The following is a 26,406-nucleotide window of genomic DNA, read 5'->3' on the forward strand; positions in this document are numbered from 1 at the left end:
TCCCTTAGTATTTACAGATGGCTCTTTCATGGTATTTATTAGAGGAAATTATATAAGTTCTCGACAGAATAGAAACTACACTATGGTCAACAGGATCATTAGGGGTTGCGGGGCTAAATGTAGATCACTAAGCAAAGGGAATGAAAAGAACTGCCTCAAAGAGACATTTTGCCTTTGAATGATTTCTTTCTCCAAGTGAGTCAACTTTAATTTTTTTTATCATAGAAAATATATGAAAGAGCCCAAATTTTCTCATTATTTACATTATTCTCCCAGACTTGTCAAAATGGAAGTTTGGGGGATACCCTCGGGATATTTGGCAACAGTTGTAAATTTATTTTGTTGTTGTTGCAAATCTTAAGAACATGAAAAGGACGGAGTGAATTGAACAGGACTCATTATGGTCACCCATAGACAACTTTACAGGGTAAATCCAGAGGATTTTACAAAGGTTCAACTTTGCACAGAATCACAGACCACGTTATTATTATTATTTTTTGTCGCTGGAAACTTCTTTTATCTCAAAAATTAGCATGATAATTCCCGTTTTCACGTCTAATGAGCGTCTGGCTATTGAACCCCTCGAGCACATTGCCACACCTTCTGAAGTCGAGGCTGTGGCGCATGCGTGCATCCGAATCCAAAATGGCGTCCAAAGGAAAGGGTGTATGGATATGGTCGCCTACATGACATTCCATCTCAAGAAATGTCCCGTCTTGCAGATTATTTTGTCGTTTGTGGAATAGACAGGGACTCAAAGAATGGTAAGAAGTCTTTTGATCGGCCTTAACTGCCCGTCTTACTGAGAAGACTGTTGAGCAAACATCGCACGCCTCTGGAAATTTCGGAGTTTCTTATGAAACCTGCTTTTCGTTGTTGAATTTTAGAAGAAGTTAAAGGGAAGGTGATACAACGGTTTCCAAGTAAAGACCGCAAAGATGCAACGTTTCCAGAAGGACTCGAACTGGTAAGTGCTATGAATTTTCGTTGAAAGCCGGTTGGTGTAATGTCTACGAGCGAGTGTTGTCCTTGCCCATGCAACATTGTAACACCGCTTCGCGAATTTTCCGTTGGGAACCCTTGCAGTTTTTGTAACACTCAAACACCACTTCAAGGCTGTCGTGTGATACCTCTGAAACAAGGACGTTGGTAATAAATAAGGGCAGCAAGAGAGGCTTTTGTTGAAAGACAACAATAAAACTGGTGCTTTTCAGGTCTTTAGTCACTGATCGCATGATGTTTAGACAAAGTTTGACTGCATGGGTGGAATCTTCAGCAGGTATTCGTTCAGCAGACTGTTCAAGATTGAAATTTTTTTTTCTTCCATCACGTTACCGGAGAAGGCTTTTACTTTAATTTTGTAGTAACTATGAAGAGGATCATTTTATTGTACCGGTGAAGCTCAATATTGTTTGAACTAGCGCTAGACGCTCCGCTAAAGATCGATCGAATATTATTAAGCTCATTTCAACTTGTTTGCTGAACAATGTTGACGTTCTTACAACTCGTACTCAATTTGTTGTTAGCGGCTGAATTTGGTTTATCGTCTAAGAATATAATTCCCTTTCTTACAGTCTCACAATTGTTTGTTGAATTCAATGTTTTACGTTGAATTATCCTGATGTTCTACCTCAAGCCTTACTAATTCTTCCTTCCCCGCTGTGTACGTATTTAAACGGACATTTTTATCCAGCGTTTAGCGTCCAGGCACAATATTTACTCGATTTGTTTGCAGTTAATTAATCCTTCGTGAGCTCCTCTTGTTATGTTGAGCACGCTTTAAACTCTCGTCTCAACGGATCAAAAAGAATCGGTGCATTCCTGAAATTTCAGCTGATTGATTAAAACATGTTTGTTTATTTCTGTGTTGATTTGCAACGAACATGTATCGGTGAATGTCTGAAGTTGTCAGATTTGGCAGTTCGATTTCTATGCATATGCCAAGAGCTATGCTTCATCTCAAGGAGGTTTGGTAATGAAAGTGTTTTTGTTTTATTTTTGTTTTTTTCTTGGGTGATTTTTGTTTTTGCTTGCTCAGTGAGTGCTTGAGGAAGGAGTACTTCCAGAGGTGACTTTTAATCTCTTTCACATTAGAATTTCAGTCTGCACTTCCTAGTTGGCAAGGGGTCATGAAACCCAAACTTGGAATTTTGTCACAAATTTGTACTTTTTTTTCCCATAAAACTCACATTCCGCTAATCATTACGCTCTGCGGGATGTTTATACCACAAACTAAAGTTGCAGAAATAGTTATTGAATAATGTTGCAGAGATCTCTCATATTATGTTCAGGTAAATTATTTGTTTCACCCTTTGTTTCTTTTGGTCCTGAAAAGCCCCAGTGGGGAATTGGTCAATTAAGGTTATTTAATTAAATTTTTATTTTCTCTCTTTTACCGAAAGACAAAACTATTAAAATGGGAAAACTGTAATAGTTTGTCATTTGTTACGTTAAGTAAATGTTTCAATCCAAGAGTAGCTTGGATTTTGTTTCAAATGAAAGCTACTTAATAAAAAACTCAAAATATGGGCTCAGAGAGATGTATATGACTTCAGTGAAAACAGCTGCCAAGTGTTCAGCAGCTTATAATAACTTTTGTAAGTTAGCTGTGTGTCTGTCAGTCTGTGTTAAGTGGTTATGTTATTCATGTCAAATTTATGTCCACAAGGTTTCGCAGAATTACATTTTATTCTTGAATGAAATTTTTTAGTATTTTTCGCGACTACAAAGTTTAGATAATGTTGTAAATGTTTTTTTTAAATTTGATGAATTTTGATTGTGTAGTTATTAGTAACTTAGTAATTTAAGTAATTGTTCCTGAAAAACCCCATTGGGGAGGTAACAATAAACTATGTATGTATGTAATGAATCGCCATAAGGTTTGCGTGTCGTGTGATGTTTGCTGCCAGGTAATAATGATGTTGTCATGGACATTGTTCACATGTTCACATTTGTGACACCTGAAGACAAAAATCTAGACTCCAAGTAATTATTGTTTCTTGTACTATCAATTACCCTGATTGAAATTAGGAAATTATTCCATTTGATTTTCAGACAGCATGAGAGTAGCAAAGAACTGAGCTTAACAACTGCTAGATAAGTGCAACTGTGACAAATTGTACCAGTCCCTTACGTTATTGTGATGCTGTGAGCTCAGCATGCTTTAAGCATGTTATCTGAAAATCTTTGGAAATCAATAGAGTCTGTTATGAATTCATGATGCACTAAAATTAGGGATTAATCAGTAAGGTGACTTGATGTTTTCTTTAGTTTTGCCAACCTGGAGGATGGAATTATTCCTACTACTACAAACCACCGACATTCTTTGTTGCTGTTCTCACCGACATGGAAGGAGAACACCGATACTGTGCTTGCTTCACATTCTATGAAAAATGCATTCCAACTAAGTCCAAATCTAGAGCAGTAAAGTCAACAAGCCGGGAGGGATTTAAAGATGGCAGCCAGTCAGACTCGTCACTTTCAGACAAAAGATTTTCTGACGACATTCCTGGAATCTCTGTGAATTCTGAAGAGTTATCAGTGGACATGTTTGCCCCAAAATGCTTGTGTCTTGTATCAAGAGCAAGTTATTTTGACATCTTAAAGGTATAGTTAACATTTAGAAATAAGGAATATTTTTCATATTTTGTTGGCATCACATGTATAGAAACATTCAGTGGAAGTCTGGGAGAAGGACATATTGTTGTGGGAAAGTGAACTATGGATTTTTTTCCACAGCTTTTTCAAGTTCTTCCATACTGTTGCACATCTCTGTAACTCAGTTTAGATAGGAATCCATCCATGTCACAAAAGTACATTTAATCACACCAATTATTCTTGCTGCAGTAAAAATGACAACATGGTCTGATAAACTAGTGCCAGTCTCATATCAGGAGAATCATGTCCAGTGTCCAGTCCTTTATTTTGTAGTATTCTGCTCTACATTTGATATAAACAGAGAGAAATTGTTTTCAGTATCTTTCCAAAAATACTGCATATTGGAAAAAAGAAATTACTTGTCTTGACTGACTAAATAGTAATAATCAAAATGTAAATTCTCTAAATGCATACACCATTCATGTGTCAATGGCTTATGGTAGAAACATAGGTTTATGCCTGCATTTTCTTGCAGGGTTTTTCTAGACACATTATTAACTTTCCCTTTGCTATCACAGCAATGGGTGAATGTGTCTTTTTAGGTAATGGACAGACTGATTGTGGTGTATAACGTAATTAAACACTGGCTATCATGAGCTGAATTACCGTAGGTGCCTATTTGGAAAATATTATTTTTATTTATTTCAGAGCTGCCTGACAACCATCTATTGGTCATTCCTGTCTGGAAACAGCAAATCCTTGGAAGGACTGGTCGGCTGTGTCTTGGGCTTTGTTCAGGTGCCACCGCCTGGTGGACCAAGGATGACATTTTCCATGGGTGCAGGCGATCGTCAGACTCTCTCACCTCCTGCTTCTGAGACTCTTCCAGTGACTGGGAAATCAGTTTCCATCTTGTTTAACCAGTTGGGTGAGTTCTACATGTAATTTGTTCCTTTTGAGGGTCCAAGAGGGAGCAATTATTACTGCCAATTATATTTAAAATGTTAGAAAAATAGTACAAGTGAGTAGAGCCCCTGCTATAATGTAAATGTACTAAATATGCTTGTTTTCTTACCTCCTAACAGGAATCCACAACATGTTGTCTCTGTTTAGTGCTGCGCTGACAGAAAACAAAATCCTGTTTTATTCAAGCAGCTACTCTCAGTTAACCCATGCCACACAGTCCATGTTAGCATTGATGTATCCTCTGAAGTTCAGGTAAGTCATAATAGTGTTTGAAGGGATATTTGCATGCAGAATGTAAACTTTCAATGGCCGACAGCAGAACTCGTGTAGACTTGGATACAGGGAAAAAATCAGGAAGGCACATACTCAAGCAACAAAGACGCTTACTTCAAATCTTCGTGACTACCATGAATTGTACTGTCTAGTAATGTGCATTATCTTGTTGATTGCATAATACATGTATTTATGACGAGCAAGAAAGCTTTGATTTCTTTTTCATGATAAACAAAGGTTAGGTTACCCATTCAAATAACTGAAAAACTCTGCAATAATATCCATTTACAGTGTATGGAATCCCTTTTCTAAAATGTCTTTTTGCATTTTGCCAGTTATGTGTTCATCCCCATACTGCCATCAGCATTACTTGAATTCTTAAGTGCACCTACACCATATATCATGGGGGTGCATGAAAGCTACAAAGATACCTTGGCACCTGATTTGGTGAGTGATACTACATACAATTCATGTTTTACACCTTTTAAGACATCAGTAGATATTTGCTCAAAAAATGTGTAATTAAAGTGGCCAGGAAATGAAAATGAGTCCTTCACTCGTAAACGAAAAGCTTGATGAACTTGAGCAAAGCTTTAATAGTAGTTTCTTTAAAATATCTCCATTTTGTGATGTGGATTTTTGCAAATAATTTTTGTCAAAGAGATCAGAGCCAATTATGAAAACACAAAAGTTGAATTTTTCTATCCTAACTATCATTACATGTACAGGTAGTTGTGCATACTAGTGGACTTCTGCTATTTTGTTGAGCACTTTTAATAACAGTAACCTTTATGTTGATGTCACCATTCTGTTGGTGTATAGGTGTGATCTGGCTTTCATACCTTACTGTCACATTATACCAAAAGTAGACTTCTTTGTGTTTACATTACAGGCTGATGTAATCCTTGTGGATATTGATGGAGGACATCTTTCTATTCCTGACTCCATAAACCTTCCCTATTTGCCTGAACCCTTCCTGAGTAGAGCAAGGCATGAACTAACCTTGGTGAGTCTTGAAACACATTTCAGTTTATGACTTCAGCATTGACTAAGATGTTATTAGTGCTCATCATGCTGTTCTGTATTGGGGATTGAACACAAGTTACCTGTCTGAGTCGGACAGACAATGTTGACCTACACCCATATAATGTGTGTTGTAGTGTGCCAAGACATGGGTACTGATTATCATCATCTTTACATTGTCTGCTCCTCTGATTGTGTATTTCTAGGTGTTACATCCTCAACTCGTGACAGCTGATCATGCCTTCCAGTCGCCAACGTCACCATCTCTCCCAGTCCTTCAGGTTAGTAGCAACAAAATACAAGTAGTTAATAACCTTCACTCAGAAGACGACTTCTGTTCAGGTTTTTGAAACATCACTTGCTAACTGCAGTTCTTTTTAGAACTGGGCAATAACACCATGCAAATTATTTAATAGATTCTCCTATGTTGAAACCATTTACTGGGCAGTTCATCTGTCATTCCCAAGTTCTTATTGCTCTCATACATTTCTAGATAAGTGTTTTGGTGGTAACTCTGAGAGTTGTAGGCATCCTTCAGCATGTTTAAAAACTCACTGACATTGTTTTATTTTGTAGGACAAGGAACTTCGTGCAGTGTTTATCAGGTTGCTTGCCCAGTTGTTATCTGGTTATCGATCATGTCTAAGATTGATTAGAATTCATCCCAAACCAGTCATAACATTTAACAAGGTCAGTGTTATAAAATAAACCAGGAATGTTAAGTAAGTAGCCTTAGTGTAAATGGTGACAGTGATTGTCAGTTACTGTGCATGTACCTGGTGCCCTTGGACAGTCTAGTGTACACCGCATTGCTATCTTGTCTTGGCATCCATTATTATCTTTAAACCTGAGTGAGCAAGCATGATTCAGGGGCTTCAAAAGGTTTTCAGCTGTACTAAACTTCTTTATAAGAAAACCTTTCCTCTAAATGCTCAAACCAAGGAGGCAAAATCATCCTCACAGCCGGTCACTTTGTCCAGTGCCCAGCCCTTAATGAAACCCCTGTTCAGATTGATGTTTCAATTTAGAATTTTTCATAGGTGGAGGTACATACAGACAGTACATATTATTCTACTTACTGAAATGGAAATTAAATTTTCTTGCAGGTTTCTTTCCTGGAGTTCAGGGGTATGGTTGGAGATGCATTCCTCTCTAAGGTAATTTTTCAGAGTTGTAAGACTGTGTTATTAATTGTAAATTCATGTGCATTTTTTTCTGTGAAAGCAGTCTTCGTTCCCCTTGCCCTGTGACCAAGGAAAAAACGACCCTGGAATGTTCTGTTTGGAAGTCCGAAAATATCAGACTTTCAGTTGAATCGGCCATGCTTAGCTGACAAACACTTGGCTGAATCGAGTTGCTACTGTTTCACTTCCACTCAGTTCCTTTAGTCAAGTAAAACCAATCAAAATAGAGCCTGGAATAGAACTCGCAAGAGTTACTTGTTTTGTTAAGCTTGCACAGTAAGGAATGAAGACACAAGGAACGGATTATTGTTGTAAAAGTTGAGTCCCCCTCCTTTCAAAGGCATTCTTGCCGTCATAGTGGCAAGTGTGTAATATCTGGAGGAACAATAATTGAGTGCAGAGAATCCAGCAGCCCAACTCTTTCTTATGGAATGCCTACTGTGTGCTCAAATATTCTTTACACATTTCCAAACAAACATTAGAACAAACACTCTTAGAACTCTTTAAAGTGTCTCCTTGGTTGGGGTACCTGGCTGCAGGACAGTCAAGGCTCTGCTAATGAATACTGGATATCCCAGAGGCAGACATCTGTTCCAAGCAGACACACAGTCATGGTCCCAGCCATGCACATCTTGAACCCTTGTATAAGCAGTCGTCTGTAACTAGGAATGACTACTTACACTTAGGAAATTTTTTTCCTTAAAGCTATGAAGATTTTACATGGTATCTGGGGTCAGTATAGAGACACAAAATAATTGTAAAACTGTGTGTTTTTCAGGTCTTGGAGAGCATTTCATTTCTGTCATTTGTGGCTAATAGAGGTCCTCCATACAGAACTTGTGACCTCTTTGACCAGGTAATTGAATAAATTTATTAATTAATAGTTAAATATAAGTATCCTGAACACTGCTTTTTAGACTGTTGTTTTTAAATCATATTATTTTGCTTTGCTTGAACTTTTTGAAGAGCAAATGCTGTAAGTGTTGGTTGTTTCTTTTTTTTCTAGCTGTGTGTTGAGATTGACAGCATTCTGATCAATGAAGGAGGCAATGATGCTGAAGTACAAGCCAACATTCAACAACTTGCACAAAAGCTGTATGATAATGTAAGTTGAATCTGGCTCATTATGAAAAGCAGTATCTTTAGTGGAATTATGTGATGGTTGTGTATAGTTTTATAATTCCTCATGCACAATTTTGTTCAAAAGTTCATTGACATTGTGAATTTTGTTATGGATTGTATGGATGTACTGGCCAGGGTTCTCTCACATTCAGTATTCTTTCAATCTTTTATCATGTACAGGAACCTTCATGCGATGCTGCAGAAAACAATGCTCAGCCTGTGGTTTCTCCAGAAGAGGCTGAATTGTACAGTAAGATGGTCTTTCCCGCGCTGAAGGAGACAGATATAAGCCGTTATATCAACCAGCAGGAAAATATGGCATCAGATTACACAGTCAACCGTACTGGACCCTGTGTTGTGCCATCAAATCCTATGTCCAGCCGACAGCAGCATTACATGTATATTCCAAGTCGGAAGCTTGAGGTGTTGAGGGACTGTGTGGATTACATCTTTGAAAACAAGATATCTGAGGCTAGAAAGGTATGTATGACAATTTATTATAGCATGCCGGATGTTGTGAAAAAAAAGAATGTAAATTGTATGGCAGTTATAACATCCCACAAGTTGGTAATAATTATTGTACCTTACAGCAAGCTGTATGGCACTGCTGTGACAGTCAGCTGGGGATTATTTCACACTACTGTATCACATTCTCCAAACGTCAAACCTAGTGTTGGAAAAATAAGTTTTGTCTTTGCTCTCCGGTTTTTATGTCCTTACAAAAACCTTTTTGTCATGCAGCTAATGTATCAGTTAACATCGTAATGTTACAATTTCTGTTGGAAGTTGCATTCATTACAATATTACAGGAAGCACTTATGCCACTGAGACACAAGCCTCCTATGAATTACGTCTAGTTTTGTTGACCATGCAGTCTGTGAACTGAACACTGCCTTTATTCTCTCCAACAGACTCTTCCATCAGTGGTTAGAGCACTAAAGTCCAAAGGAGCCCAGTTAGCTCTTTGTCATGAGCTATCTCTCAGAGCTAAACAACACAGATCAGTCCTGGAGCATGACCAGTTTGACTTGGTCGTCAGACTCTTGAACAGTGCTTTACAGGTTGGTTATTTACCCTGAAGAAGATGCTGTTCTATGTTCTCTACGAAAAAATGCACACTTGAGGTCAAGAAAAAACTACTGTTCAAAAGATGCACAAGCAGGATGCCAGTGCATTCAGCAGTTTTTTTTAGGCCTCAAAAATGCATTCTTTTATTACAAAATGTAGGAACAATGTCTTCTATTTGGTTTAGAATATAGTGTTAAAAAGCAAAAATATTTACATCTGAGAAGTGGCACTGCACTGGCAACACACCTCCGGGACATACATGCTCCATAATAGACCAATTTCAATATATTAAAATTCAGCCTGAAACAATAGACCTCAGCACGAGGCTTCGGGGAATAAATCCTACAAACTCTGCAGCTGTTCCCCGGAGCCTTGTGCTGAGGTTTATTGTTTTAGGCTGAATTTTAATATATCGAAATTGGTCTATTTCCAGCTGTACATCTATAAAAGATAATCCACACTGAGATCTAATAGTGGGTATACAGCAGCTATATTCTAATACATGATACACATATGGTAGTATTGTTTTTGTTGTAATTAAAATTGTCATAGCATGCTTGCTTTTGATGTCAATTTTCTCAAGTGTTGGATGTCCATGGCAAGGGAAAATCCTAGGGAGAGATAGTGTCTCTAGATTGAGAAGTCTAAGTACAGACTTCAGTCTGGTCTTGCGTGGGGATGGGGGAAGGGGTGGGGGGGGGGGGGCTGTCTTTGGTTTGATTTCCTTATTCAAGATTGTGTACTTTCACAGTGCCTCTCTCCACCTACATGTAGGAGTGTAGAAAAGTGCCACTAAAATGTTGAGGGTAGCCTGTGGTTAACTTGCTTTCCGTACAAGAGTATATTATCCTTTCGGAGGGGGATATAATACTCCTAGTAACTTGATACTACTGATACTGTAAGCACTAAAAGTGTCCTTTTATCCCAAGCATTAGAATAGACTACAATCTAAGAAAGTAAAATCTAAATTTAAAAGTTCTGATGGTAAGACTTTTCCTCTTTTCAGGATGATGCGAGTATGAGTAATACAGCTGTAGCTGCAGCATTGTTACCTCTAACTGCAACTTTCTGCAGAGTGAGTGATTCTGTTAATTTTTCTTTTTTTTTGCAACTGAAAATCATGGTTGGTCTGTTCATCAAAGCCCATGGACCTTACTATTGAAATTAACTGTTACTAACAATGATTTTGTTTGTATTTTCAGAAACTGAATGCTGGTGTTATCCAATTTGCTTACACTTGTGTTCAGGACCACCCAGTCTGGGAAAGACAACAGTTTTGGGAGGAGGCCTTTTACGCTGATGTTGAGTCTCAGATCCAGCAACTCTATGTGGATGAAGAAGCACCAAAGGCAAATGCAGAAGAGACTCTGGACGGAAAGGAGCAGCGAACATCTCGTAGCAGCTTGACGCCAGTAACAAAACATCGCAGCTTCACAAAGAGTAGAGATAACCTTTCCTTATCACCGAGAGACTCCGGGAGTTCAGGTGATGTTGAGCAGTCATCTCAAGCAGTCCAAAAGCCAGTTCCTAGTGCATTGAGCATTGCTGCTAAGCAGGTTCGTGGTTTTCCATTATTTCCATGCCCTTTGAGTTCTTGTTAGGAATGTACATCAACTGTTTCTGTAAAATCCTGTAGGTCAACAGTCCTGGAAATGACAATCTGTTTTTGGACATTGTCTGACCAAATTTGTGAAAGTGTGTGACTGATTGAATTGCTGCATTTTTGTGGAACAAGGCATTTTAACATATTGTACTGGAAATGTCTGTAGAAAGAATTTGTGTTTAACTCAGTTGAAGATTTTGTCCCTGAAATGGTTGGACAGTAAGATTTTGAAACCCATGGAAAGTTGATTTCATGTTATTCTTGGCACCTTATATCATGTTCATTCCTCAACAGTAGTCTTTGTGACCTGCCTTTAGCATTGTATTTTTGTGCTGTTTTTACATTGCAGCTCAAGAAATGGCCCGATTACAGCAAGGAAGAAAAAGACTCCTTGATAAACAGTGAGGAGGGCATTGTGTACAGTCAGGCAATCCACTATGCTAATCGCATGGTGTACATGAGGATCCCTTTGGATGCTAGTGAGAAGATGCCAGCTCCCACCCCTGCAGCGACATTAGGTTAGGAGACAATATTAAACTATCTTCACTGTCCTCCATGTTGTCTGCAATCAGATGTTCTTTTGGTTATAGTGAGTTTGTACATCACATGCGTTAGTTGCATTTTGCCTGATGTTTCAAATCTAGGCCTTATTCATAACCTTTCAGACCAAAATGATTTTTACATACTTTGTACCATTACAAATTGAATCTCTTGTACCATAGTCACTGATTGTATTGTTTTTGTTCTCATGCACTCTAGTGGATGGCGATGGTGACAGGTCTGTAAATGGTACATACACTGGAAGCATAGTCAATGGTGTGGCAGGGGGTAAGTATCATTTCTCACTGAGCTTGTTATTATGGTTTCCTGTCGGCAGATATTTATAAATCATTGACACGAGTGGCCAATAGCATAAGGAGTTGAACCCATGAGCATCTGTCTTTGGTTAGATACTCTGTCACTGAGCTACAGGGGAATCAAAGACAAATTCAAATTTCGGTAAAAGTCAAGTTGTTGACATTTAAAACAGTAAGGTGAACAAACAAACAAATGGCATACAGTTTCAAAGTGCTAGTGGGAGCTGCTGCTGGAGCATGTACTGGCTGATCTGTTTGGACTGTGGAATGTTTCTTTTCATTTCAATGATCATCAAGATTTTATTGAATAAGACTAACTCTCTTCGTTTCTGTTACTTGTTTTCAGGAAGCAGTGAAGTCGGCAGCTGTATTACAGATAATGGAGGCTGGGAAATTTATATGGATGACGAAGATGGAGGAACTATTGCTGACCAAGTAACAAGATTTGTCAGTCGGTTTGTGGATCGTGTTGGCACAGAGGCAGGGATTAGTCAGGAACACCTTAAGTCTCTTTATACCATGATTCCAGGTCAGTTTGATCACCACAGGAGCCTCCTTAAACAATATTATTAAGCAGTGGTGGCACACTTGGGTACATGTCTGACTCCTACCATATCAGCATTGTAGCCTGGATTGTTTCCAGCTTGGAGTCATTTGTCTGAGGCTTTTTGTGTGAACTTGCATGAAACTAGCTGTGGTATATTTCAATGCAGCTGTAATATCTTAATGGTCATTGTTTTATTTGTTATCTAACAGGAGTGGTTGCCATGCACATTGAATCATTAGAGCCAGTTTATCGTGAGTACAAGAATCTGGCTCCTATTCAAAAGGTAAGTACTGGCTAGTAAATATAAATTTAAGAAATAGAAAATGTGTACCGTGTTCCTATCAAGTTTTAGTATAAATCTACTAGCATTCTATCACACATGCCTTGCTCTGATTGGCTACGCCACTCACTACCTATTCTGTGATAGATAGTGAGTAGCGTAGCAGTGTGCCCTTGTTAACAAAATGACGGCCGCTTTTTGGTGTTTTCGAAATGTCTGTGAAGAGGATTTAGATAAAGTTTTGAATGACTAGAAGATTTAAATACTGAAACAATTAGATTAATCGTTTGTGCCATCATTACATTAACAGTTCGTATAGTGTGAGCAGAAGTCATCTTCAGAGTCTTGACTCTGAAGATGACTTCCGCTCAGGTTGTCGAAACGTCAGTCACCAACAACAGTTCTTTTCAGAACTACACTCACCCGGACGATCACACTATACGAACTACTGATACTCCTGGGTTCAAACCATTTACTGTATTACATTAACAGCTCGTGCTAGTTCTGTGTTTCTATCAAGTTATAAAAACATGATTTTAAACCAATTAGCATGCATATTTCTTTGGGCTGTTTTCTAAAGGGGATTGACTTCCTTAATCGTTGTGGTAACAACAAACAGGCTTGGATGGGACTCATCACTAATATAACTGAATTTTATATCAACATCTTAACTTACCTTGCCTTAATTATTGTATAAATTTAGGCACCAGATAATTGTGGTTGTTGCTTTGAGAATTCACAAACCCATTTCCCGCAAAGAGAGAAAGAAATGCAGTTGTCTAGATTTTATCAGAAAACAAACACACAATGTATACACTTTCATCAGTCGTTCATTGTATCCCACACATTGCTGTTCACTTTTACCAAATCCTCCACTGCTTTTGGACCTTCTTCCACACTATTATTCACCTTAAAGTGGAAGTAACCTTGTACTCTGGACATAACAAAATTCTACAGTGTAGCTTTGTAGTACTGTAAGAAATGTATGAGGACCTTAAAGGACAATTTAAGGTCTTGTCATCACAGTCACCTTCCGTGTGTTCAGAGTGAGAAAAGCCACAAACAGATATGGGAGAAAAAACAAAACAACAACAACAAAGAAGCCACCATTTTTCGGGGTGACTATTTTTCGTTAATTTTATTGGTCAGGAATACTGAGTGGGTGTAGCAGTCACAGTTGCTGCTACCCACCCCTACATGCTGTGACTGTCCCTGTTTGTCACTCACCGCAGGCCAAGATCATGAGACCAGCTCTGCTACAGGGGGAAGAGATGCTCAGTGATGGACTGCGTGCTTACCTCATACCTGACGGCAGGGAGCTTGGGAGGGGAGGAGAGGATCAGGGTGGACCTTGCCTGCTACCTGCAGATGGAGCTGTGTTCTTGACGAACTACAGAGTGATTTTCAAGGGCACTCCTGTAGATCCATTTGGTGAGTATAATGTAAATTAGAGCAGTTTTCTAAAGAGTAAAACTAAAATTAAAACACCTCAACATTCAAGTCAGATAGTAGTGTCTGAAATCATTTTAAGTTGGAGCATGTTTTTCATTTTGTTTTGATGTTCTTTTGTTCAGCATCAGAGATGATCGTGACAAGAAGTTTCCCTGTGGGATCACTTATCAAAGAAAAGAAGATTGGAGTTCAATATCTACAGCACTTGGAACAGTGGCTTCATGAATGTATTCAGCTCCGATCAAGTACTTTCCAGGTAGGCAAGACATACATTGAACTAAGGTTAATGTGCCAGAGGCTTTATTTAGTGCATCAAAGGTACATTAAATGTGGTCAAGCCACATGTTGCACCTTTGTGCCTTCTGTGGTTGACTTACAGTGTACATGTACATGAGGTTGTTCTTGAAGAATTTTCTTGAAGGTTCCATTATTGTTGCAGCCAACGAGATTGAAATACTTGTAAGGTACCCAATAGGTTATAGGTATTCAAAAACGTTTTTGGATCTGTTTATCCCACTCTGTGTCAAGTGTCAAGAATCGGCTTTATATCAGGCGTAAAATAGTTAAAATAATTTATTGGTGTTCTCATTCTGACAGATGTTAAAACTGGTTTTTGACGAGGAGGTCGACCAAGAATCCATTGAGACTTTTCGAAAGAAACTCCAGAAAAGACATGCACCAAACACAGTATTTGGTACTTTTGCTTTTTGTGGCAAAGGCATTGCAAGGACACCAACTTTTGTCATTCAAAAACACATGGAGAGACAAGGAACTCTCAAAAAAACGAAGAAGAAAATTGTATCTGCATCGAGGCACAAGGCTAGTAGCATTGCGCACATCAGGGGATCAATTCGCAAAAGAAGGCACCGGCACAATTTATCAGATGCAAGTAGTTTAGACCAGCAGAGATCACCCAGTGGTTCACTTACCACTGATGATGATGATTCTGTTCAGGATATAAATGACATTTCCCTTAAAGTTGAGCCTGTTGTTGTACATGGTGCAGAAAGGCTCAGCAAGTTGTCCTACTGTGGCGACTATTCACGTCTCAAACTCGGCAACATTGCCAAGGACTCTTCAATAGGTCCATGGAGAATATGCATGGTCAATGTCACATACACAGCATGTCGAAGGTGAGAATAAGATATCACTTTTCTGTGTCAACTGATGTAATTACTGCTTTTAAAAGTAATACAATATCAAATACATAGGACGATGTTTGACCACATTTCCAAAAGCCAGGAAGAGAGTTGAATATACAACATGTAGCAGCGTATTTTTGATGAACTTCGGGATGTTTCAATATGTGGTCAAACACAGTCTTGAGTGTTTGATATATCTTCTCAAATGAAACTAAAACTATGGAGAAAATGGAGAAATTAAATTTTAAAAATCCTTGCTAATTAAGATCGGATACCCAAACACCATCAAGGGCGTGATTCCCTTTGTTTTCACTTCATGGATATTATGTATGAGGTTTAGAGGCTTGATTCTTCAACTGCAACATAGCCAGTTTAAAGTGCTGTTATACTCATCCTAACTGCTTGTGCCACAATTGCCATGACAAATAACGTAATTGAAGTAAAGTTTTGTAATAAGTTCTGTTACTGAATTCAATTCTTCCTATGCCTTTTACACCTCGCAGTTACCCTTCTGTGGTTGTGGTTCCACAAAGTATTTCAGATGACAGCATTCTCAGAATAGCAAAAAATCACCGCCAGGGAAGGTTCCCTGTGGCTGTGTGGAGGCACCAGCGCAACAAAGCGACACTGCTCAGGGCTGGCAGCATTGAAAGAAGTACAATTGGATCAATCATGCGACAGCACAAAACAGTAGGAGGCACCAGTGTAGCAAGTCATGCGATCTCTTCATCTGCATCTGTTGAGCAGGAGAAATACTTGGCTGCTGTTGGTAGGTTGGTTAGAGTTAAACAGAAATGTGTTGAAGAAATACTGTTATCTAACACATGTTAATTTGTCCTTGAAACCATAATAAATGCTCAGAACCAGGTTGTTTAAAGCCTGATTAGGCTAACCCAGGATTAGCAAGTATTTTATTCTCAATTTTGTAACATTTCGGTGAGGTTTTCTGTTTGTATTGTTTGTCCTTCAGTTTTGAACTTGCTTTGAGTAATCTCAAAATACACCGATTATAAGAGGTGAAAAACGATTAAACCTACAGTGTAGGTTAGTGTTGACCGGCTTTTGAATAACCTGGCCCAGATTTCTTGAAGAGATTCCAATATTTTACAGAATCTCAGTGAAATCTGCCCTGTCATGGTTTCATGTAATTTATCCATGTTAGAATCTATGTTCATCCTTTCCGTCATTAGCAATTTTAATTTCTTAATAGCTTTTTGTCATATTTTTAACACTGTTCTACAACGTTAATGATGGCCCACTCACCTAACAAGGTACAGTATCTTTAATGTTTACTGTGTAGCATAAATAACCGTTTTGAAATGTTATTTTTAAATTCCATTTTTAGTGGCAGCGACACCTCAAGGCAAAAACAAGCAAATTGCACGTGCCAACTCACTGCATCTTGGGGTGATACTTAGAGATGGCTATTTTGCAGATGATGTTGATTCTGGCCAGCTTGTAGACAGAACTATCATGAAGAAAGGCTGGGAGCCGGCGGCACTGTACATCTTTGGTGACAAGACCTTATTAAGGGTATGTTTCTGGTGTAACTATAAGCCAACAGTGGAAGGATACTGATTGCATTAGATATTTGTTCCTCCTTTAAACTGATCACCAATATATAACCACAATATTATGTAGCATCTTTATAAACTGATTGAAACCCTAATATTGATAGTGACACATAAAACTTTTTCTTTAATACATAATTATTCTGTTTTTAATGCGGGTCATTAAAATTGGGTTGAAATTAAAAATTAAAATTGCACTGAAACGACTGTTACTTACTGACTGGTGGCAAATCTAGAGTGAGGTAATCACTCAGGGGCAGATCTAGGGGGAGGGTGCAGGGGGTGCATGCCGCCCTCCCCCACCCTGAGATTAAGCTTTCTTCTTCGTATTCGCTTTTAAAATTTGGTTACCTCACCAGTCAGTTATGCCATTCCTTAGTGGTCTACCCCCTCCTAAGAAAAATCCTGGATCTGCCCCAGTCACTTGACTCATGTTCTTTTGAGTGAAGCATTAATAAAACTACTGTACATAGTCAAAGTGCTAATCTTTTCCAAGCTTTTGCTGATGCACTCTTTGACTGTTTTTTTTTTTTTTACACAGCATGTTAAACAGGAGGCGTACCCCAAATGTGAGTTTGTTCCAATTGAGGTGAGAAGCTGCAAACATTTGATGCCTGAATTTTACATCTGTAGCATATTTGAGTGTGTATGCTGTCCATTGGTAACATTGATTTGGATTTGTTGAGTCTTTGCCATTCTGTGTCTCCTTAGCTTCCAGATATCCGAGCGGTAAGAGCAAGTTTCAAGAAGTTTCAGCGTGCCACCTGTCCCAGTACAGAGACAAACTTGAGCTTTATTCAGCAAGTAGAAGAATCAGAGTGGCTTCAACAGGTACATCTTCACTCATACACTGTACAGTAAAACTTGCATTTAAGAACCGACTGGCAAAATAGGTTCTTGTATTTTGGGGTAGCTATTGGCAATTTAGGCTAAGCAGTACTTAACAGGGTTTCAATTTCTATGAAGGAGGTATAGTTGATGATTACCAGAAAATAAATAAACTTGGGTTTGATTCTTAAGTATACAGTATTTATTCACAACTGTATTATGATAAGCGTAAGACAAGTGATTACAGAATGACATGTAGTGTTGCCTCTATAACAAGAGTTTGTAATTAAACTGTAGCCCATGTATAAGAACCAGCTTGTTCTTGTGTACCTAAACAGGTTCTTATATTTTGGGTTTTAAAATAGCAAATTACTGCCAGCAGGTTGTGAAACCACTCGGTTCTTACTTGCAGGTTTTTACTGTAATTTCTTGACAGCTAATTTACCTAGCCTCCCTTAACTCAGTTGTAGGAAGACATTTTACTGAAAATGATCCTAAATATCCTCACATTGAAAATAAGACTGTAGGATTGAATGAAAAGCAAGAAAAAGCAGGCTAAATATTGACTGTGACATTTGATTGTGATCCATAGTTATCAGCGATCATGACTGTTGCAAACTGTTTGGTTGACCTTATTGATATTCAAGGCTCATCTGTACTGGTCTGCTTTGAAGATGGCTGGGACACTACACCACAGGTAACTGCTCTTCAATAATACAGTGCTGAGGCTAACTTAAGCTAAAATTGATTTCTATGGTAGGGAGCAGGGACGGCGCAGTGGTGAGAGTGCTCACCTCCCACCAATGTGGCCCGGGTTTGATTCCAGCCCGGTGCCATATGTGGGTTGAGTTTGTTGTTGGTTCTTGCCTTGCTCTGAGGGTTTTTCTCCGGGTTCTCCAGTTTTCCTCCCTCCACAAAAACCAACACTCCAAATTCCAATTCAACTAGGGACCCACATGAAAACCAGCTAAGGCTGATGTGCTCTTTCTAAACATTGTAATTTATTGAACCTCCTCTCCCCACTGTTGTCTTTCATTCACTCAGGTGCTGTCTCTAGCAGAGATCATGCTTGATCCTCACTACCGAACCATTGATGGCTTCAAACTGTTGATTGAAAAGGAATGGCTCTCCTTTGGGCACAGGTTCACACACCGTGGCTGTCAAATCGCTTCAGCACAGGCCGGTTTCACGCCAATCTTCTTACAGTTTCTGGACTGTGTACATCAGGTATAAGTTGTGGTTTTTTTTGTATGTATTGGAGGTTTGTAAAGATCTTTATTTTTCAGACTACAGTTGTAGCTCTTCTTGCGACCAGTCACATAAATGAGCATTAACTAGCAAGATTTCATTCTTGAAAGTTACCGGATGCAGTTTTGACCACTTTTCCAAATCCTAGAATTGGTCACTTATAAGAGAGGCTGAGTGTCAGCCATACATAGTGTATAAATGTTCTGAAAGGGACGTCATTGTGATACAACTCTCTAAAATGGTATTCTTGTGTACGTAAGTTGACTAGCCGTTGCAGATGCTACCTACCATGGCCTACTATTATTTACAGGGAAATTTCTGTCTACAGTGCAGGCTAAAGTTGACTGGAGTAGTGTTAGAAACAAAAGAGCTGCTTCTTTTTAAACAGTGTCATTTAGATTGTTTCTTTTGTGCTCAAATTAAGTTTTTTTAATTCTCTTTTAGATTATGCTTCAGTTCCCCCTGTCCTTTGAATTCAATGATCACTTTCTGAGCACCATCGCATACCATCATGTGTCCATGAGGTTTCGCACTTTTCTGTTGGACTCCGAGCATGAAAGATCAGAGTCTGGCTGGATGGCAGAGGAGGATCACAAACCAAGAGGAAAATCACTGTGGGACTACATGGATTTACAGAAGAGCAAGTCGCCTCTTTACAATAACTTCCTGTTTTCACCAAACCAGCACAAGGTATGCAAAGTGATGAATAACATGTTTTTCTAAGGGGAGAGAAGCTCCCATTACTAGGGGTTCAGTCTTGGCCCTGATCATGCAAACACCTTATTCCTGATGCTCAGTGTAAGCAAACCCTTTATTTAAGTATTCACTTCCCATGAAGTAGTCACTTCCCCCAAGTAGGCACCTTCCCTGAATGCACAGCAGTCCCACTAAGCATGAGGACACATTGTAAGAGGACGTCTTCTGTAAAGAAGCACTTCACCTAACTGGACACTCTGTTGTGAGCCTGGCCAGACACCCCTGAAAACATCTAGTCTCACAGGTATTGATAATGAAAGAGAATCACACTACACCAGGGCTCGAAAAAAGTGCCAGTTTTTCGGGACAAGCAGATTTTCTTGCCAGGCAACCAGCCTTTTCATTTTCACTTGCTTGATGGGCAAGGACCTTGGCATGTTGTTTGCATACTAACGCAGTAGAGAAAACTAAGACTTGCCCAGGATCAGCAAAATTTTAGAGCTGCTTGTCTGAAGGTCATCTTGGAATTCAAGTGTTTCAGAGTCCAGAGCCACTCCAAAATCAATTCAGTGTGGCACAACAGCATTTCAGTTACTTTGAATTCAAAGAGTCATCATTTGCTTGTAGGTTTTGAGGCCATTCTGCAAAGTGCCCAATCTGAAAGTGTGGAAGTACTATACCACAGAGAATCTGTCAACAGGCCCAACTTATGACCTTGAGCTTATCAATGATGTCACAACAACAACCGAAAATGAGCAAAGTGCTGATGGAAAACAGGTAGGCAGCTCTGTGTGTATTTTCTGGTGTCTTACTGTCTCCTAGACTGTTTTAACATGACTAAATGAAAACGGAGACCCAAAGTGGGTCATGTTGGTATGTGTACAAATTCTAGCAGTATGTTCTAGCAGACGAAGCTGCACTGACTTGCAAGTTAGAAAACCACAAACGAGCGCTGCATTTTTTAGTTAGAGACTAATCCTAGATACCCTTTGCTTGTATTTCATGTACAGGAAACCTATGGAAGCTGCATGACAGGTTGCTATGGTGATGTGACACAGTTTAACAATGATGAGTGCTCGTGGCTCCTGCAAGAGCTGTATAGATTGGAAGAGGAGGCTGATCAGAAACCCAAGAAATGGGAACAGCACTGGCACAAGCTCTCATACCCCTCCACAAAGAGAACAGTAAGAAATATTGACTTTCCTTACTGATTTAAATGCATTTCTTTCCTGAGAATTTAGGGGAAGATCGCCACGGTGTGCGCGTGTGGAAAAGTTTAGCCTAAATTTTTCAAGTTCGTCGTTTGTAATCAGTGTTAATCTTCTCCATCCTTAACCTTCCATGTTTCTTTATGATTTATTTTTATCTCTATGGTGTTTTTCTATCTTAGTAATAAAATACTCCATATATGGCCTCCTATGCAGACGCTTGTTGGGCTCGTCATGCAATCTTCCTCCCACATGGGAAAGGAAGATTGCGTGACGAGCCCAAAGAATGTGTGCGCAGGAGGCTACTTCCTATATGATGTTCTCTGATGTTCAGTAGTGATGGCTCTTGCATTTTACAAGAATTAATAAGCTTCCTTGTCAATTGTTTTTCCTTTGTGTAGCATTTTCCTGTCAACACCAGGTGGTTCAGTAGTCAGCGACTGATGCTTCACAAGAGAAGCACAATGGAGGTTATTCTTAAGGTATAATTCCTAATAGCTTCTTCCTTACTGTGGTACTCTTCTCTCACACTGACACAAAGTACTACTCAGGTCTATTCCCTGTTGGTCCTTGCAGTGTGCCTGTGCAAAATCAAAGTGTGCACTTCTGCGTGTTGTAACTGTTTGGTGTTTTTCATCACCAAACAACAGTTAAAATGATTAAAGCAATGTATATTTTTTGTTTTGTTTCAGGGTAAGCTTCAGGTGGAGGAACGTGGAGCCCAAGGCTTCTCCCAGCCACACAACTTTGTCCCCCACTTGTTTGTTCCTCCGTCAAATTGTGACCATTGTTATCAGATGATCATTGGGATTTTAAACAGAGGTGACTTCTCAGTCTTATTAATAAATCCACGAGTAACTTGTGTGATTGCCGCTCCTTTATGAGTGTAATTTAAGTCCAACTCTTGTCCATATTTACAGGCGCGAAGTGCACAGAGTGTGGCTACAACTGCCATGAACGATGCCAGCCCCAGGTCCCTTGGCAGTGTAAGAAGCGTGAACTTCCTGAGCAGCCTGGATCTGGTGTAACCAAGAGTACCTTGAGCCTGCCAAGCGAGGTCAGTAGTTGCTTTATAACTATTTTATAAGCCATTTTGTTTTGTTTATGAGGTAAATCATGAACTAACAAATATTGCTCTGCTATTTAGTTACTTACCTGCAATGTTATTTTAACTTTTTTTTTAACGCAGACTGACGCTGGACACACGAAGAAGCTTCATTGCGGCCATCTTTACAAGAGAGGGCATCTTTTACGCCAGTGGAAGGCCAGATGGTTTGTTCTGGACACACAAAGAAATCAGGTGCTTAGGATTGTTCTTGTATGTTCACACACAATGGTTTCATCCGCAGACTTGTATGCCTTAACTTTATATGCAGGTATGCTACAAATGGCTAGTTGATCTGTTGTCTTGAACATTGTAAGGTGGAACTGAGCAAAAGCCATGTCTTGAAGTCAGACTCTTACCCAGTCGCTACTTACGTTTTTTGAGGAGAAAAGATTGGAAACTAGGATAGATTAAGGCGCGCAGGGTGTCATGGGAGAACTCCCTGTGCGCTCCACTTGATCCAGACTGATTTCTCTTTGAAACAATCCAATCGGACTCGTAGATAGTGACTGGGTACGAGTCTGTTTTGCAGTTGTCCTTGTATTCACCATAGTATAAAATTGCAAATGGCTCGAGACACCGAACCCCTTCAGCAATTTCTAGACGAGGTAGATGATAATTAAATTCGTATTTTATTTTCATATTTAGCTCCGGTACTATGATGGAGAACATGACCAACACTTGCAGGGCTACGTCGACCTTGGAGAGATGATCGCAGTTCAGGCTCTCAACAACGTTCCGCCCGGTAAGAAAATATACTCAGAGCAAGCTTGTTTGTGTCCCTTATCTGGAGCCAGACCAAAGCTATGATTTTGCTTACAGCCATTTTCTTGAATAAAATGTTGACAAGAATAATAAACTCTCCCTTTTATTTTAGGTGCACCTAAAGGTTCAGAGAAAGGAGCATTTTTTGATGTGAGTTCAAGAACCAGGTTTTTCACTTATTGTTGGCAAAAAATTCTAGTAAGATTTTGTCCTTCTTACCAGGCAGATTTTTTGCTCTTTAGAACGTTTAGTCATTCGAAGATAATACAAAATGCAAACAATGTCTAGAGTCAGGGTGCTTATAATATTGTTCTTTAGGATTGATCTCTGAATATAAGTCAATAGGGTAAGTCTTGTGGTTAAGGCAGTGGCGAGCTTTTGGCCTCTGAGATCAGGGCGGGGGGTATAAGTCCACACTGGGCGAGGGGAATTTGAAAGCGGAAGTTTCACTCTGAAAATGCATCAAACGTTTTCTGTCCACACTACACCGGAGAAATTTAAAATCGCAACAATCACCGGTCATTTTGGAATTGTGTTTTAAAAAAACTCGGGCACTGACGGAAATCACTTTATTATCGCGAAGTCATTATTTTCAAAAAGCTCCGTTTTCAAAATGTTTTCCGTCCACACTAAAAACAAAAAGCTGGCGTTTTCAAATTCCTCCTGTTTGAGGAGCGTTTTCGTAAAGGCTCCGTTGTCGGTCCGGATTAGTGTGGACGGCAGGCCTAACCGTAGGAATACAGCTGCGTTTTCAAATTTCTCAGGCGTAGTGTACCCGGGGCCTAAACCAGTCTTTAATCTTTAATCTTTAATAATTATTTATACACGGTAAAAACATCAGGTAGAAAAAATTACATAATAATGACTAAAAATCCAAATCCAGGGGGGTAGTGGTGGTGGCAGATCATGAGGGTATAAGTTTGGGAAGAGTAGCTATTATCTTTTTGGAATTTTTTAGCGTTCTCACATACAGGCTATTGTGCATTATTTTGCAGCTTCGAACAACAAAGCGGGTCTACAATCTCATGTGTGAAAGTCGCCGTGAAGCCGAAGTGTGGGTGGAAAAGCTGCAGAACATGAATGTGTAAAAATGTTCAGTTATTAATGGCTACCAATGCTGCAAATATTTCTTTATTCGATCTCCAAAATGAAGTATATACTCACATCGATTGACAGCCAAGATACCGATGAACGACAGTTGAAGAAATGTGCAAGAGAACATTGAGTGCTAAAGTAATAGAGAACAGTTACCTCGACAAGTTAGCAGAACTTTAAGTTAAAAATTAGTGGCGTTTAAACTTCTTTTTTTCATTATTTGAAGTAGAACTGTTCTAGATGCCTCACCCACCCCTCTCCCAAGAGACATAATGATGACGTAGCTCTTCAGAGATGTCTCTGTGATTGGCTGTTAATCGCGCGCGTAATATCGTAACTAAGCAACAACCCATCAAGCGCACCACATGCTTGTCTGTTGTGCACGTCATCACTATGGCCAGAATGTCGCGGCTCGAAACTCGAATGTCGGTATCGGTCCCGTTTCTCGAAAGCCCCGAAAACTTTTCGGGCCGGCAAAGCCATTTTTATTTCATCTGTATTTAAAAACGATAAGTGTATATGCCTGCAACGTCTTGTATGAAGGGAACCTCTATTCATTTTAAGATTATGCGAGTAAAGCAGCTCTGCAATCATAAGGTTTGAGACTGTGCTATCATGGCTTTCCGGGTGCAAAAACCTTTAAGGACCTTCGAGAAAAGGGTCCCAGCTGGAGTGAAGAATAAAGCTCCTGAAGAAAGATGTCAGGTTTTTTTTTCCATTAGCAGGCTGAAGGACGTCACATGGGAACATTCAGAGCAAGCATTTTTGTTTTTATCTTAATTGTAAGTTGTACTTTTATACATTCGTCAGAAATGAAATGAATTGTCAATCTCCATCATTTTATTAGTTAATTTATGCAGGCTGTATTTTTCATGTACACAGCTGTGTTTGTCTTCATTTCATTTTTGATCTTGGTGTTCTCACGCCTGTAGCAATGACTAATATAAAATTCATTTTAATCAGATTACGTGCAAGATGTACAGTTTTGTTGACAATCCGATAAGATTTTACTGGTGTATTGTATGTAAAGATTGTTTTGGCATTTTTCGTTCTTATGCTGTCGAAACGTTTGACATGCACAATGTTGTGACTGCTTCGGGAAACACACTCCATGATATTTTGTGTTTTGAATTCGTCTTCGAGATTTCGAAATGAAATGTTTTGTTTGGTTTCGAGATAAATTTAATACCACTGGTCACAGTATGGCTTAAACTGATGACTGAGAGTATACGTAGGTCAGAAATAGATTTTTTAGACTGTTAATGTAGTTAATGAAGCTTTATAAAATATAAATACCTAATGAATTTTTAATGTTGTGAGATATTTTAACTCAGATGACTTTAAGTTCATTATTTATGCCATTGTGGTATGCCTTCCACTAGCCGCTAGCAAATTCCATTTTGTTTCTCTTGCGTGGTGGCAGATTGCTATCTAGGTCGTTACTTCACTACCAAAGAGTTACAAAATGCAGTTTGCTTGCTCTTAACCCTTTTCCTCGTAGCAAAATCTTAGACACAAACCTTTTGTCATGTAATCGGTTCCAGCTTTCGAGTCTGTGGATGAATCCACAACGTGTGAGCAAAGTGGTCCAAGCTTTCAAGGATGTGAATGAAGCGTTACTGTGTTACCATTCAACTGAGAGTATTTGGGTTGCTTTTTCTCACCAACCGGTAAAAAGATCTTCTTTGGTAACTGTAGGAGGGAAAGGGTTAAAACTAGTAATCATAATTTACTAGAAGAGTGTGTTCGAAATGAAACAGCCTCCTTTCATGCCTGATTATCCATGTTATCCTGTTGCATAATTTACTCTTAATTATATTTAAAACTAACATCGTTTCAACCAGTAATTGGGTTCACATGAGTATGCCTTATCTGTAACTGAAACTTCACCAAGCAGTAGGATTTCAAATCGCAGGCACTACGAGACTGCCATCTCCAGATAATGTTATGATGATGATATTCGACAGCTGATAAATGGCTGTTGATGGGGCTCATTTCTTCAGCCCTGGTTCTCTTTGAAAAATTCTTGGAGTTGTTTTTCCCTTGACTTGTATTAGTTTACGGGTAACACTGAACGCTCTGATATGTGTATGTAGAAAAATTCATTTGCTGCAAGTTTTTTATAGTTTCAGACCTATGCAAGAATAATTGTACTGAAATAGTCGTTTTAGATTTGAATTTCTTCAGGAGAGTAGAAAGCTTCTCGACGGCATGGCTTTCGATTGCATTGCAGATGGTTCATGTAAAAAAGAATGGTAAATTATTTTTATTTCTTGGGAGTAATGTATTTTGTAAACTAGCAAATCTTTACTTTGCATTAGTCAGATTAATAAAGCCTGTAATAGTCTCACGTGCGGCTTGGTTGTTTTGTTCTGTTTGAATTTACGTCAGTTTTGCTATAAACCTGAGACCAGTTGGTCAAAGAATGTAGAGCTATCCAAGGGATAAAACCGCGGAAGAACCAATTTCGTTTCTAGAACCCTCGTTACCTTTAAGTAAGATGAGTATACAAACGGTAATATATGAAGTACTTACCCAAGGATAACGAGGGACCATGGCTAAAAACTTTAGAGGGATTACCTTGGGTACAAGGCGTCTATAGGAAGGACCTTAATCTTCTCTTGGTATGATTTGATCATCTCACTGTAGATATATCAGCATGGGCCAGGTCAGGCCTGATCGAGTTGCACTCGTAATGTGATACGAAATAGTGTAACCCTAAGCCCTGGGCTTATATAACTTCACAAGGGCTTATAAACCGGGAGAAGGAGCTTAT

At 39.1% G+C, this 26,406-nt stretch overlaps 1 protein-coding gene across 2 annotated transcripts; it reads left to right on the top strand.

Annotated features, from left to right (window-relative positions):
* The first annotated feature begins 631 nt into the window (after positions 1–631).
* On the top strand, positions 632–25,980 carry LOC110062583 (myotubularin-related protein 13-like). 2 transcript variants are annotated; one of them, XM_020769512.2, is made up of 39 exons: positions 632–764; positions 888–967; positions 3,271–3,606; positions 4,306–4,525; positions 4,683–4,815; positions 5,172–5,283; positions 5,729–5,842; positions 6,066–6,140; positions 6,436–6,549; positions 6,966–7,016; positions 7,822–7,899; positions 8,050–8,148; positions 8,346–8,645; positions 9,077–9,226; positions 10,240–10,308; positions 10,436–10,789; positions 11,186–11,354; positions 11,596–11,664; positions 12,040–12,222; positions 12,450–12,523; positions 13,753–13,951; positions 14,095–14,228; positions 14,570–15,105; positions 15,618–15,883; positions 16,460–16,647; positions 17,227–17,274; positions 17,397–17,516; positions 18,106–18,210; positions 18,558–18,740; positions 19,206–19,451; positions 20,085–20,234; positions 20,468–20,641; positions 21,067–21,147; positions 21,358–21,487; positions 21,586–21,722; positions 21,855–21,965; positions 22,419–22,515; positions 22,648–22,685; positions 23,531–25,980. In XM_020769512.2, the coding sequence occupies exons 1-39, from the start codon at positions 707–709 to the stop codon at positions 23,621–23,623; spliced, it is 5,874 nt and encodes a 1,957-aa protein (XP_020625171.2). In that variant the 5' UTR covers positions 632–706; the 3' UTR covers positions 23,624–25,980. The 2 variants fall into 2 exon arrangements, with proteins under 2 accessions (XP_020625171.2, XP_020625172.2); XM_020769513.2 differs by having other exon boundaries at positions 891–967.
* Positions 25,981–26,406: the final 426 nt, after the last annotated feature.

This window comes from Orbicella faveolata, unplaced genomic scaffold (genome assembly GCF_042242905.1).
Source record: "Orbicella faveolata isolate gen_17 unplaced genomic scaffold, um_ofav_v1 contig_2, whole genome shotgun sequence".
Lineage (NCBI taxonomy): Eukaryota > Metazoa > Cnidaria > Anthozoa > Scleractinia > Merulinidae > Orbicella > Orbicella faveolata.